At 44.3% G+C, this 13,017-nt stretch overlaps 1 protein-coding gene across 2 annotated transcripts; it reads right to left on the reverse strand.

The window, feature by feature from the left end:
* Positions 1-336: 336 nt before the first annotated feature.
* dyrk2 (dual-specificity tyrosine-(Y)-phosphorylation regulated kinase 2) lies at positions 337-11,981 on the reverse strand. 2 transcript variants are annotated; one of them, XM_080834881.1, is made up of 3 exons: positions 11,543-11,981; positions 10,672-10,802; positions 337-4,564 (listed from the first exon to the last, which is right to left on the reverse strand). In XM_080834881.1, exons 1-3 carry the CDS (start codon positions 11,580-11,582, stop codon positions 2,972-2,974), a joined length of 1,764 nt encoding a protein of 587 aa, XP_080691007.1. In that variant the 5' UTR covers positions 11,583-11,981; the 3' UTR covers positions 337-2,971. The 2 variants fall into 2 exon arrangements, with proteins under 2 accessions (XP_080691007.1, XP_080691006.1); XM_080834880.1 differs by having other exon boundaries at positions 337-4,567.
* Positions 11,982-13,017: the final 1,036 nt, after the last annotated feature.

Raw genomic sequence — 13,017 nt, forward strand, 5'->3', positions numbered from 1 at the left:
TTGGGGAGGGGAGAGGGGGTGTTGGGGGGCAGTTTTCACTGCATTGAGGATACATCCATCCATGTCAAACAGACGTTTTGGAGTTATGCTACATCATTCACCTCACAACAACTGTTGGTGTAACTAACGGGCAGTTACGCCCTAGCCTCCCCTCCCCCGACCCCTCTGGTTTCCTTCATGACTGAAGACAAGCGTTCTCCAGATATGGCCCTTAGAGAGACAAAAAAGTGGCTCAAGTGCCTTTTGCTCTGATTATAAAGAGAAAAATCCACTGGCTTCTGCTTACCCGCCCCAATCCCCCCCCCCCTCCCTCCCCCCCCCCCAAACATAGCCACAAACATAGAAAGGAATGCACTTTGGTATATACCAAATGCCCTGGGTTGATAGTCACAAGAATTATCACAACAGTCTGAGGTAAAATATTAATAAATTGTGTTTTTTTTCCCTAGAGTTGCAAAACTGAAGACAAATGTAACCCCTTGGATACCTAGATGTTAAGACAAGATAGGTGCAGCAATGGCTGTCGCTATCGCAGTGCTGCAAAGTTGATGGCTATCTGTTTACTTACATTTCCCGGTTGGCAAAGGGTCCTTGAGAAAGCTCTTATTCTCAGTTTTGCGAGGATTTAAATCCCCTGTGTGTAAACAACTTGTAAAAACATCTCAAATTGAGTGGCCTCTGTCTCCCAGATACCATTTCATGGCTAAGAGAGAGTCTTTGGGTGTTGCTCTTAAATCACCTTGATATATTTCTAGATCTCATGTGCCTGTGTGTGCAGGTCAAGGGGGCTTTACTGTTGGGTAAGAAAAAGAATGGCATTGATAACCAAAGGCACATTGTATTAAAAACCTAAGGATACAAATAACTCCCCACTACGGTCAATCCACAAAACAACAATTAAAAAGTAAATAGTCCAAGGACAAACCGCCTCCCCAGTCGTCTCAGCTCACTGTGCATCAGAGGAACAAGGAGGGCCATTGTACTTGTCGGCGCGTTGGACGGTGTGCAGGTATGGGCTTGGCAGGTAGGGTGCCAACCAGCGGCGAGGGTGCAAGTATGCCCATGTGAGTGTGTGCCTCAGCCCGACATCACTCCCCGACTCCCCGAAAGTCCAATGCCAGCGGCCATCCTCCAATGTCCACAAAATAAGAGAATAAGACATGATTGCCTTCTTTCCTTTTTTGTGTGTAGAGTCTCCAGGTAGTGGCAGATCGAGTTCTTGTGCATTACATCATAAGTCACTCCATGGTTACCAAGCCAACAGCACACATTCTATTCCTGTTTATATTAGCTCTTCTTTGAGAAACATTATATGAAATAAATAAATAAAACATCTCTTTTTTCAAAGCTTTAAAACCCAAGTCAGTTAGATCAATACCACTATGATGAATCAAAAAAAATAAAATAAAAAATAAAACCTACAACAGAAAATGGCCAATGTGGGATCTTTTTTAGTTTGAGACACTTCTCAATTCATGACACCTTTGGGGTGTAAATATACAGCTCTACATTACTTACTTGTATTATTCCTCACGAATGATTATACTTTGGCTTTGAAAGGGAACAAACATTTAAGAATCTTAACTCTGGTCCTGCACTTTTAAGCCCATAAAAGGATATAGGATATGAAAAACCTTTCTTCAGCTCAGCAACAGTCAACAAGGGAGAAAACAACTAAAAAAGAAAATCAAAAACGCTACATCTGGCCAATAAGATGACAGAGGTCAAGCTATTATCCAAAGTGACACTCCATCAAGTCGCAACTCTTCAACCATCCTCTTCTCATCGAGAGGTGCAATGGGCTCTGCTGAGGAGCCAAAAACTCATCAATTCAAGTAATTGCCTTTTTTAAGAGTGTAAGCACATCACAATCAACTTGTTACTACTGCTACACGCAATACTCAATAGTTTTTTCATAAGCCACTGCATTCAAAATGTAAAAGCCTATTCAGCGTCATCCCTGTAGCCTTTCCCTCAGAACCTCCAAATCATTCGCCAAGAGACAGAACTGGTCAAAGAACAGAGAAAGTTTCGTCTGGAAAAAATGAAAACATATTCAACACGTTACAAAAAGGTAAAAGCACCGACATGTTTCCTTTAGACTTTATGTTCACAGCACCTATCCTGCGTACAAAACACTTGCTGCTGAAATGCCATTCCTTTCATTGCTGGTAAAAATGCCATTCCTCTCCCGTCATTTATCTGACAGCAGAGAGGAGCAGAAGTTGAACCAGAACTCTATACCATCCTTGTTTCAGCTACGTAAGGAATGTCAAGAGAGTTGTAGGCACATACCTAGTCTTGTGTAAACATTTTTCACTGTCTCCTGAACTTCATCTCATAACAGTCGAAACCTCCGATTTCCATTATATTTGTATTACTTTGCCAGTCTCATAAAGAATAGCATCCTTACAACAGACCTACTTCATAACCTGCACACCCAACACACAAAAGACTAAAACACATATAGCTAAAGATAAGCCACACATTGCAAATAAGTCAACTAAAACCCTGTTTAAAAACCCATAGCCCAACTCCAAGCGGTAAAAAGTCCACAGGTAACTCCTTGTTAACTGAAATAAAATCCATTCATTTAGATATTAAAATAATGTAATTGCAACCAGCCTTTTCTTTTTCTCATGCTACAGAAAAAGATTGTAATAACTGCCTAGGGCTTTTAAGTGACAGACCAGTTTGTATGAAAGCTGACACATTGCAGCCTTGCACACAGTCCTGAGATGGCAAACTTAAAATGTTGTTCCCTTTCACTTGGCCATTCCAATCTAATTGAATCTAATGTTTTTATAGTTGTGAAATAGTGCTACTAAAAACCAAAAACTGTAGTGAATATGAAACAGTTCATCTATACTTTAGATGTACCAACTCACGCTTTGCTCAGCTTTCCAACTGACTTGGAAGATAATATCTCCATCGTTAGAAGAAAAAAAAAGAAAAAATAAATTAGATGTGCTCAACTGACTAATTTTGGCAAAACTGTCCTTTGTTGAATATTCCCATTCGCATCAGTCATTTGTGTCAGGTTAGTCCTTAGCTTGGAGGCCGAGCCAGAAGTGGGAGGTAATTTGGAGATGGTCGTGATAGCACCAGTGCCCTCCGTGATCCTCTTTACCGTAGTCTTCTCTCCCGTGGGAGGTTTGGGCAAGCGTCTCCTGAGCCAGGGGTGACGCAGGGCCTGTGTTGGCGTCATGCGCAGGGCAGGGTCCCACTCCAGGCACTGTTTGAGGAAGTCCAAGAAGAGGGGATCGTCACAGCCCTTGAGCGCCGTCACCCAGTCTTTGCTCCCTGGGGGCCCCCGTAGCTTGCCCCGGCGTGACCGTCCCCCGTTCAGCACCACCGTGTTGTCAGGCAGGGTGGTTACCGTGCAGTAGCGGGGATACCCCTTGGAGCTGACAAAATTTTTGGCCCGCTTGGATGAGTCCAGAAGCTTCTGCGAGGGCATGCCAAGAAGCTCGATGACGCAGGCCAGTTGGTCCCCTTCGTCTTCCCCCGGCAAGAGAGGGTATCCTGTGAGTAACTCCGCCAAGATGCACCCCAGGCTCCACATGTCGATGGGCATCCCGTACCGAGCCCCCAGGATCACCTCCGGGGCCCTGTAGAAGCGAGACTGGATGTAGGTGTAGACCCGCTGGTGCTCGTAACAGCTGGAGCCAAAGTCGATCACCTTGATTCCGCTGCGACCCTGCTGCTTCAGTAGGATATTCTCCGGCTTAAGGTCGCAGTGGATGATCCGGTTCTTGTGCAACGAGTCCAGGCACTGCAGGATTGAGTGAGCGAACTTGCGCACCAACGGCAGGCTGAAGCCCTGGAACTTATTCTTCTTGATGAGCTCGTATAGGTTCATGCTGAGCAGCTCGAAGGTCATGCAGATGTGGTTGCGGAACGTGAAGTGCTCCAGCATGTGGATGACGTTCATGGTGGAGTCCTTGTCCTGCTTGCGTAGGTGCTCCAGGATACGGATCTCCTCCGCCGCCTGCCGGTGGAACCGCTTCTCGTTGCGCACCATCTTCAGTGCCACGTGTGTGTGCGTCTTGTGGTCGTAGGCCTTCACCACCTGTCCAAAGCTGCCCTTGCCAATGACCTTCAGCACCTCATAGCGATATGAAAGGTGGTCATGGGGCACGTGGATGTATGAGCCCTGATCGTCATCATAGCCCCCATTGTTGGAACCGCCGACGACCCCCGGTCGCTTTTTGGCGTTGGGCCCCACAAAGTAGATCTCAGGGTAATTGAAGATCTCCTGGTGCTCAAAGGCCGACAGCTTGGCCATGTACTGCTTCATGGACTGGTCCGGTGTCAACGGGGTGGCCTTGGGCTTGCTCTCTGTGGACTTGATGGAGGTGGAGCTGCCTTGCCGGCACTGGCTGCTCTCCTGAGGCCGGTCCGGCACCGGGAGACCTGTCCGGTTCGATGGTGCCAACCCATTCGGTTGCGTGGTCAGCACCGTCCGTTTGTTGCTGTTCTCCTCAAACAGCTGCTGAACGTGAATTTGCTGGTGGTTCCCGATGTGCAGGTGGTCATTCATTGTGTGCTTATTGCCTCCCACCTGCTGGCAAACACAAAAAGAAATAGAAATCAAATGAATTGATTGCACCACAAATTCATCACAGTATTCATTGATTAACTGAACAAAGAACTGGAAAGATTACTGGATGCTGAAAATAGGATTTTCAATGCCAAGTAATGAAAGGATGCATAGTGAAGTCTTTGATGTCAAAATACAAAAATGCATATAGAAATGATTTGGTTTCAAGCCTTTTATCAAGTTTGTTTACAATTCTCTTGACCTATAGATGTAAATAAATGCATAAAGCATCTGCCATGGGAGTTGATGGACTTGGTGAAACACTGAAGCCAAAACACTTTCAACCTGCTTATCTGTAACAAACTGAGCTCTTGCATTTATTAACTGGGGCCTTGTGAGTCTGTGTGTCCTCCTCTCAAGTCACAACACTTCGGCGGGCTAACAGCAGGAAAGGGCCAACAGCGGTCAGCTCTGACGTGCGCTGGTAAAATCCTCCCCTTACACGGTCGTTGGTGGGTCACCCTGGGCCACCTAGATTAACTGTAACGAGCTGCCCTCTCCCTACACCCGCCATCACCCACAACGCCTTTCCCTAACCACCACGGGCCTCAGCATTGTCTTCAGAGTGTACAGTCAAAATTGTGGAATACAAATATAAAATCCTTCACCCGGGGAAAAAGGAAGGAAATCAACAAGCACACTGCCTGTCTGCCCTGAATAGGCCAGGAAGGAAGGAGGGATCGAGGCTCTGGCCCTAAGACATCCAGGATACGGTGTATGGAAGCCTGCTGTAAGGCTTGAGTAACATGTGAGGCAGTGGCTGACAAATATGGCTTGTTGAGGGACAATGAAAAAGTTCTGCTTTTCCCAAGGGCAGACTCCCTTTACTTGCCACGACCTACAGACAGAAACTGCTGGACAGACATGGCTGGCCTAGTGTGCGCACACCACAAACACACCTCTTTCACTTGTTATGACAACAGACTTCTTTCAGAAATGACTGACCTTACATGATCGGCTCAGTTTAACAGATATGACCTCAGAGACATAAATACACTTAAGCATCAGTGAGTTGCATGACACACTACACTCCGTGTTCACATAATTTAATTTTGAATGTTACATAACCTGGTCCCAGGGATTTGGTGTCCATCTTTTATAGGGAGTGTACTCTTTCTCTTGAACTCTCTTGAATGATTGAAGATTTCTGTCTCAAATATTACAGTAAAATGACACTTATTTGGATTTATTATTTAATCTTCTATTTTTAGAAATAGAAGCAGTGAAAAGACTGGTGTTTTTGTCATTCTTTTCTGTAACCCTTCTGACCTTTAAGACAATCACTAATGTCTTTTAATCCTACTTTCAACATTCCAACATTTCAGGTGTTTTTGTCATTCTTTTCTGTAACCCTTCTGACCTTTAAGACAATCACTAATGTCTTTTAATCCTACTTTCAACATTCCAACATTTCAAACTGTGCATCTGCTGCCTTAAGGCTGTTCTCTGTCCTAATAACGAAGGAGAGTTTTCTCACCATTACCATCTCCCATGCTTCATAAAACCCGCTAATGCACAGGGCATGTGCCAAAGACTATTGAAATACCACTTTACTTTATTATTTATCTATTTATCATCTTTGGATTACATTTCTTAAATGTATTCTCAACTTCAGAGCACATTTTCTCTCTGTGAACTTTTCCATAGCCATGACCCCAGACATTGTTTTCCAAAACGTTTTCATGTTTACAGAGGCAAGACATATCTCCAAACAAACAGACCTGGATGTGCATTTCCTGCCTTCCTTTAGCCCCTCCCCTACGCCCCTCCAAGATGCACACTTCCTTGATGATGTGATTACCTCAGCAGCTTGTTTTTACTGGGGCATCCTGTTGCACCAGTCAGACGTCTACCCGTCCCTTGCATGTGTAAACAACTGGCCTGTCATTGCCCTGCCCTGCCCCCGCCATGTTTATTTTCCATCTGTTTAAATACTCACTAATTGCCTGACTTTCGGTCAGATCTCTTTAAATGTAGCTTTGTGTCCTAATGGATTAGCATCAAGTCTTTTTGCTGTTATTATTATTTCCCTTTTCGGGAACTGTTTATAATCCACTTAATGGCACCCGTCTCCTAAACTGGAGTGGTTTCATACACACAACTGCAAACAGAGGGAGTTCTAATCCAGACGCGGAGTTGGGAATATAAGGGCAATACAAGAGGCCTGCCTGGCACACTCAGATCCACTCAGGCTCAGGCAGACTCTAATCCTCCAGATGGCCAACTCTGACGTTTCCACACCCCTGCTTACAGATTGAGTGCAGTATCAAGCTCACACTTCTCCAAAAACCCGCCCGATAAGACGACAAGCACTGCTGTGTGACTTAACACACTCTAACCTCTCCGTCTGGTTTTTAGGGAAAGTGAGCTGAGACAAGGCGTGCATATTATGTGGTGGTGAGATACTGGGGGCTTTCTGTTGAGCAGGCTGCACTATACAAGTATATATATATATATATATATATATATATATGCTCCTCTGGTGAACTTCTGAACTCTCCCAGTCATGTACACCATGTCCACTGCAGCTACCATGAAAGAGGCTAGGGTCATAAACAACTCTACTGTGCAATTTCAGGCACTTCACCCTGTGCACAGATTCTTTGATCCTTTGCACTTTGGGAAGGGGCGGGTTGATGTGTAAAAATGCTTTTTTTCCCCATTTGAGCCTTGATGAGCATGCAATTTGCTTAAGTACAAGCAACAGATGAAGGCCAAAACAAAATAGTTTTATATTTACACTCCTAAATACTAGCAAACACAGACGTTCATTTCTAATTAGGGTGTGTTAGGGATACTTCATTTGCAGTCAAACTGGCTAGTCTTTATGTTTGATTATTAGCTGAAAGGACCGTTTGCAAGGACATAATTGATAGCTAGTAATGTTATGGTCTTGCAACTTAAAGCCATTACATCATCTTCTGCCATCCACCCAATAATTTCTTTGGCAATCATAAGTAAACTCTATTTTCTACTTGGCTTGCTGACAGAGTAACTTATATAATGCCATATGAAAAAACAAATAACATAACAAACACTAATCTGACAAGAGAATGTTCTCAAAAGCTAGTTAGCTTCCCATAAATGGCACAGGCTTTAATCGTCTTTGCTGAAATTGTTGAACCTGGTTTACACAACGCTTTTAACTGTGAAAAATTGGCATCCAACGGTTCTCTTATTGGATCAGTGTGTTCCATTTTCATACCAAAGGTCATCTGATATCTAGTCGGAACCATTTCCAAAGATGAACCATTGTATTATTCTAAATGGATGACTGTACTTCGGACTGAGATTAGACAGATAACAGTAACATTAAAAAGGCTCTCGGGCAAGTGCTGAACAGAGAATATAAAGACAAATACAAAGAATAAAAGTTTTAAAAAGCTTCTTAGGCAGACCTTCTCTGCCAGCTAATTCCGAAGGATCACAGACAGGTGGGTTTCTGGGGGGGAATGGGGGGGGGGGGGTGTCACAGAGAGGGCATCGTCCATGGTAACAGCTGCTGAGGACACAACTGGAGACGAACAAAAGACACACACACACGACGCGCACAGGGCTCTACAGAAATGCTGCAGGCGTGACAATTGTTTTTAAAACACCTCTACCCTCTCCATCTCTCCACTGAGCTACCATGGAGCATATATGGGTTGGGGTGGGGGTATGCTCTACCGTTCGCCCCATTTCGGCAAGTGAAACATTCTCCCAAAACACCTTTTCCTCAGGCTGCCGAATGGCACTAGTAGGAAGGCTGAGGAGGATGTGGTTAATTTGGGAGGGCACATCCCAAATCCCACCACCAGTGGATGAACCCAGTGACCTGCAGCAGAGTTTAGGAGGGTTATTATAATAATAACTGCCCACGTGGCCCCGTGTCTATGGCATCATGCGCCCAGAGCCCGCAAGCCCGGTGCCCAAAGCAGACGCCCAGGCAAGCCGGAGGCATGGCACAGAGCGGTGATCTTGTAGAGGCATGGAAAATGCAACTTTCAAGTTGGAACTATTGCCAAATACAGCTTGATTGTCAAAGGAATAACCAGTCGTGTCATTATTACGACCTGTCTAGGTGTTTTACATTTGCAGTAGGTAGTTTGTAATAACAAACACGGCTCAATGGCATGAGGAGCCACTATGTGTCAAACGTGACTGAGTGCCAGATTGATCTCTTCATGTGTGTGCAGATCTCCATGTTGGATTGTTCTGCCATAATGTTTTGGTTTCAGTGACTAATCTGTGATTAAGTCCAGCATTTGTCAGAGGCCTTTTCGCAGCCAAAAAATGAAACATTCACCGCGGTGTAGGAGATTAACTAAATGGTCGGAGCTGCATTTACAAAACTGTGTCAAACCATGCAGCGCTCTCTCGCAGCTAAACAACACCGCTGTAGTATCATCTGATGGGGAAAAAAACACTGACTATCAAAGTAAAGGATCTATCCAAACATCCGAAGGCCCATACATAACATCCATCCCACATTCCTTGAATAACTTTTTTCTTCACCCAGCCAGTGACTCATGTTGTCCTCTCCTCGTGAATCAGATGTGTAATGGTTGATTGATTTTCTTCTTGCCGCTTCCTTATACCGCAACAAATAATTTTCCAGTAACCACACCTTAGGACTGCTCTTAAAATTGTCACGTTCAGACAGAACAGTGTCTGCAGAAAGAGGTAGATGTAGGGCCAAGATAACTGTCAACTGTATGCGTGAAATGTGAATGCAACTGGCACATGACTATTGATGGGGGTGGAGAAGGGGGAGGGGGAGTCATGTTTATTTTTGTATTGGTGGTCCCATTTGCAAACCGCAGCCAAAAACAGACTGCCCCTTCCTCCACGTTGACATCGATGGCCTGCACTAGTGCATTTCTAAACGGACTATACAGGCCTCCAAGCTACCACACTCAACCTGCTTAGGCTTTCTCCATGCCTAAATATACCAGCATTAGGCTGATGGGATATTTAAAGGACTGCATGCAGCCAGGTTGGATTCAAATGGCATCAATCCAAGTACAGTACAGCAAAAAGCCTGCTTCCAAATGCGCTTAGATAGCGTGTAAAATCTATTCGATGCATTCACGAAATCACACATAGGTTTATTTTAGGAGTTCCATTCTACAGAGGCGAAAGACACCATCCACTCATGAGTCTGCACGCACACACGACATAGCCTACCATACTCCCACATAGACATTGCGTTGGAAACACTGGCTTGGCTGTGCTAATACGCAATTAGTGGTTCATCGAAAGCATGGACCAACAGCTTGCAGATATGTTACATATACAAGTAAAGCCTAGGAGACCTCGCTTAGTCAACAGTCCCTAAGCACAAACCCTGCCTCACGGTTTTACTTCGACTGCTTGGATTTCTACCCATCCCCCACACATCGAAACATCTCCACACAATGCATTAGCAAACAGCCCTGATGAAGTGATTACAGTAGACTATTGCAATGTTAAAAAGTTAAATTACATAGTACATTACATGTAAACTTGCGAACTTGATTTCAGTATGTGTGTGTGTGGGCGCGTGCGTGTGTGTGTTGGGGGTATTCCCATAGTCAAGCATGCATTTGTACGTTTTGGTTTTCACCGTGTGCACGGTGCCTCAACGGATTCAGAACAAAATAATGGAAAACGCCTCTGAATACACATACACAACTTCCCCGTCACAAACCGAGGTCCGAAGAGCTCTGGTATGTATACTTTCCTGGCGGAGATTTGATACGTTTACAAAGAAGTCTGGCAGTTTGTGTATAGCTGTGTAAGCTTTATGGCCAAAACTGTACATCCCACGTGACAACGACCGTGGCAACTTGTTACACAGCGCTCTACGTTCAACACGAAGCAAAGAAACTCGTCTGACATGCACAGAATTAGCACAAAACCATAACAATGTGACCATTTCACAACAGTCCATAGTCTAACTCAGTACTATGAGACAAGCTACTCCATGCTACACATGTGTGAATGATTCCATAGTCTCGGCGATCAGTAAGCTTAGCGACCGCCTGCTAGGGGCCCCAAGAACAGACCGTCTCGCTGTGAGAATCGTGAAACTAATGTGTCCTTACTGTTAGCGAGTTGGTATTCCTGAGGGGTGGTAATGTGACTGGAGATGTCGGGTCGGTCCCTACTGCGGGCCGGAGACCCCCGACGCCGATTCCGGGGGAAGACTCTAGCTGGCAGATCTCACCCCCTTTGCCTGCAAATCGGGAGAATAAAACGAAGCGTTAATGCTACTAAATCGTTTGCCAGAAAATGCAGTCAACAGCCCAACCCTAAAGCTAGTCCTGTATGTATACATGTATAATGTATACATGACATTAGTATTCTATAGCACATCAGCACGCCCTTTTTGGAGCCCAGACGGTCGTTTTAGGTGTAAATAGCCTATAGGCGACGGTATGTATGTAACGTTATGTATCTCGCCTACTTTATAAACCAAAACATTATTCGTCCACAGAAGCATGTAATGTCAATTTGAAATGTAAAACCATATGTTCCCTACAGTGTAGTTTCGGTAAAAAAAATGATTACATGTTAGGCTACTGGAACTCACGGGAACTGTTAACTAGCGAAAGCACACCAAAGCGCTACTGATTCCGTCGGTATTGCAAGATCCACTTTATTGGATAGATGATTAAACATTGACATTCTTTACCACTGTCTATTTGGGGAAAACTACAATAGCCTACAGGCGACTAAAATGAGAGGGTTGGGAGAACGGCCACAAGAACCATGCCCAATTCGCAAACAGCTTCGGCTGCAACAAAATCAAACGCGAAATGGGCATAAAATGAAATAGAAATGTTTTTGAAGATAAATCACAACGAAATCCGAAGCCAAAGTGTAGTATTAAGTACGATCACTAATGCCATATCATTATTTATTTTTTTGTATCATTTTCTTTGCCCTGTTGGCTCTAGGCTTTAGCTTCCTTACCAGATGAGTAGACGGCAGCGGAGGGCTTCTTGGTTAACATGGCCGCTGAAGAGTCACACACAGAAAAACCCCCTTCAGAATCTCCCCTCCTCCCCCTCCGCGCTCTGATCACCAACTCTGGTACTCCAATCAGCTACATCCAGACTTGCATTCTCAACCTGCTCCGCAAACACTGGTACAGCTTCCGCAAACACCTCCCGAAATGTTGCCACCATCGCTTGGAAACGCAGGAAACAAACAAAATACACGACCCTTCAAGAAAGAGGAACAAATCTAAAATGAAAAGAATCCAAACTGCAACGACTCTAGGCACCGGTGTTTCAAAAGCCGTCGCATTTGTATGGCAGCCGTTGCATTTTCTCGCCACTACCAAGAAATATACGGTCGACCAGTTTGGGTGCCGTCCTCCGGCTTATCTATCAGTCCTTGCTCGCTTCCACCTCTCTTTCTCTACCACCGAAAAGAGCGTGAAACGTGGTTGGTTCGGTTGTTAAACTGGCGACGCACGGTGACTCCACGGGAGGGTCCGAAAGTCCCATTTGTCCCATGCACGAGATTAACCCTCCCATTATTCATTGGGCCATGTGATGCCTTCTGTTTTCCAAGACACGGCAAAACCTCACGCGTAAACACAAAAAACACACAACAGGGACGTAACTGCAATAAAGCAATATTAAGAAAGTGGCACTTTGTTGAGCAAATGTAGTGTATGCTGCTTGGCTAATTCCACATGAGTTTGAACTCTACGGAACAAGTTTCTCCGGCATATTTCGTATGTAGGCTACTCCAGTTCAAGAGGAGATTAAGCTTTTGCTCAAAATAAGAATCATATCAATTTTGAACAATTAGGCTACCTGAACAAGGTGTTCTGTTCCGTGTTTCATCAGAGCTGCTATGTGACACAAAGCTAATCCGCCAGGGGGCAGAGTTTTGCACTGCAGTCAGTCCTGGTATGGACTAATGCTGAGTTCCAGTGCATGCTTGCAACATCTTTACTACTACTATTATTACTACTACTACTTATAACAGTACTACTACTGCTGAACTACTCAAGGTAGACCACTCCTGTAATTTGATTCCTTTAAATTAAATAGAAACAACAAACAAAACGACGTTTTACACAAAAAGTAGAAAGGGTAGTCTACATAAACAATAACTGCATAGATTATTCTTTAAAATTCTCATTTAGTGTTTGTACATGAAAGAAAAGTATTTTTTTGTGAACTTCACTACATTCTTTATGGGTATTCATTCAGTACAACATTTGCATGGTTTGTCCAGGCAAGTTAAGATTCTTTAAGTAAATACTTTAAGACACATTTTTATCTTTGTCAAATACACAGCATTCCCATGTTGCAACAGGTCCAGCCAGGCAAACAAACAACGGATAGACAAGAAACGACAGAGCTGATGATGATCCGGTCACATATTAACCAGATTCCTCTCAGTGATGCTCATGATAGCATCAACTGCTT

This window comes from Sprattus sprattus (assembly GCF_963457725.1).
Source record: "Sprattus sprattus genome assembly, chromosome: 3".
NCBI classification, from domain to species: domain Eukaryota; kingdom Metazoa; phylum Chordata; class Actinopteri; order Clupeiformes; family Clupeidae; genus Sprattus; species Sprattus sprattus.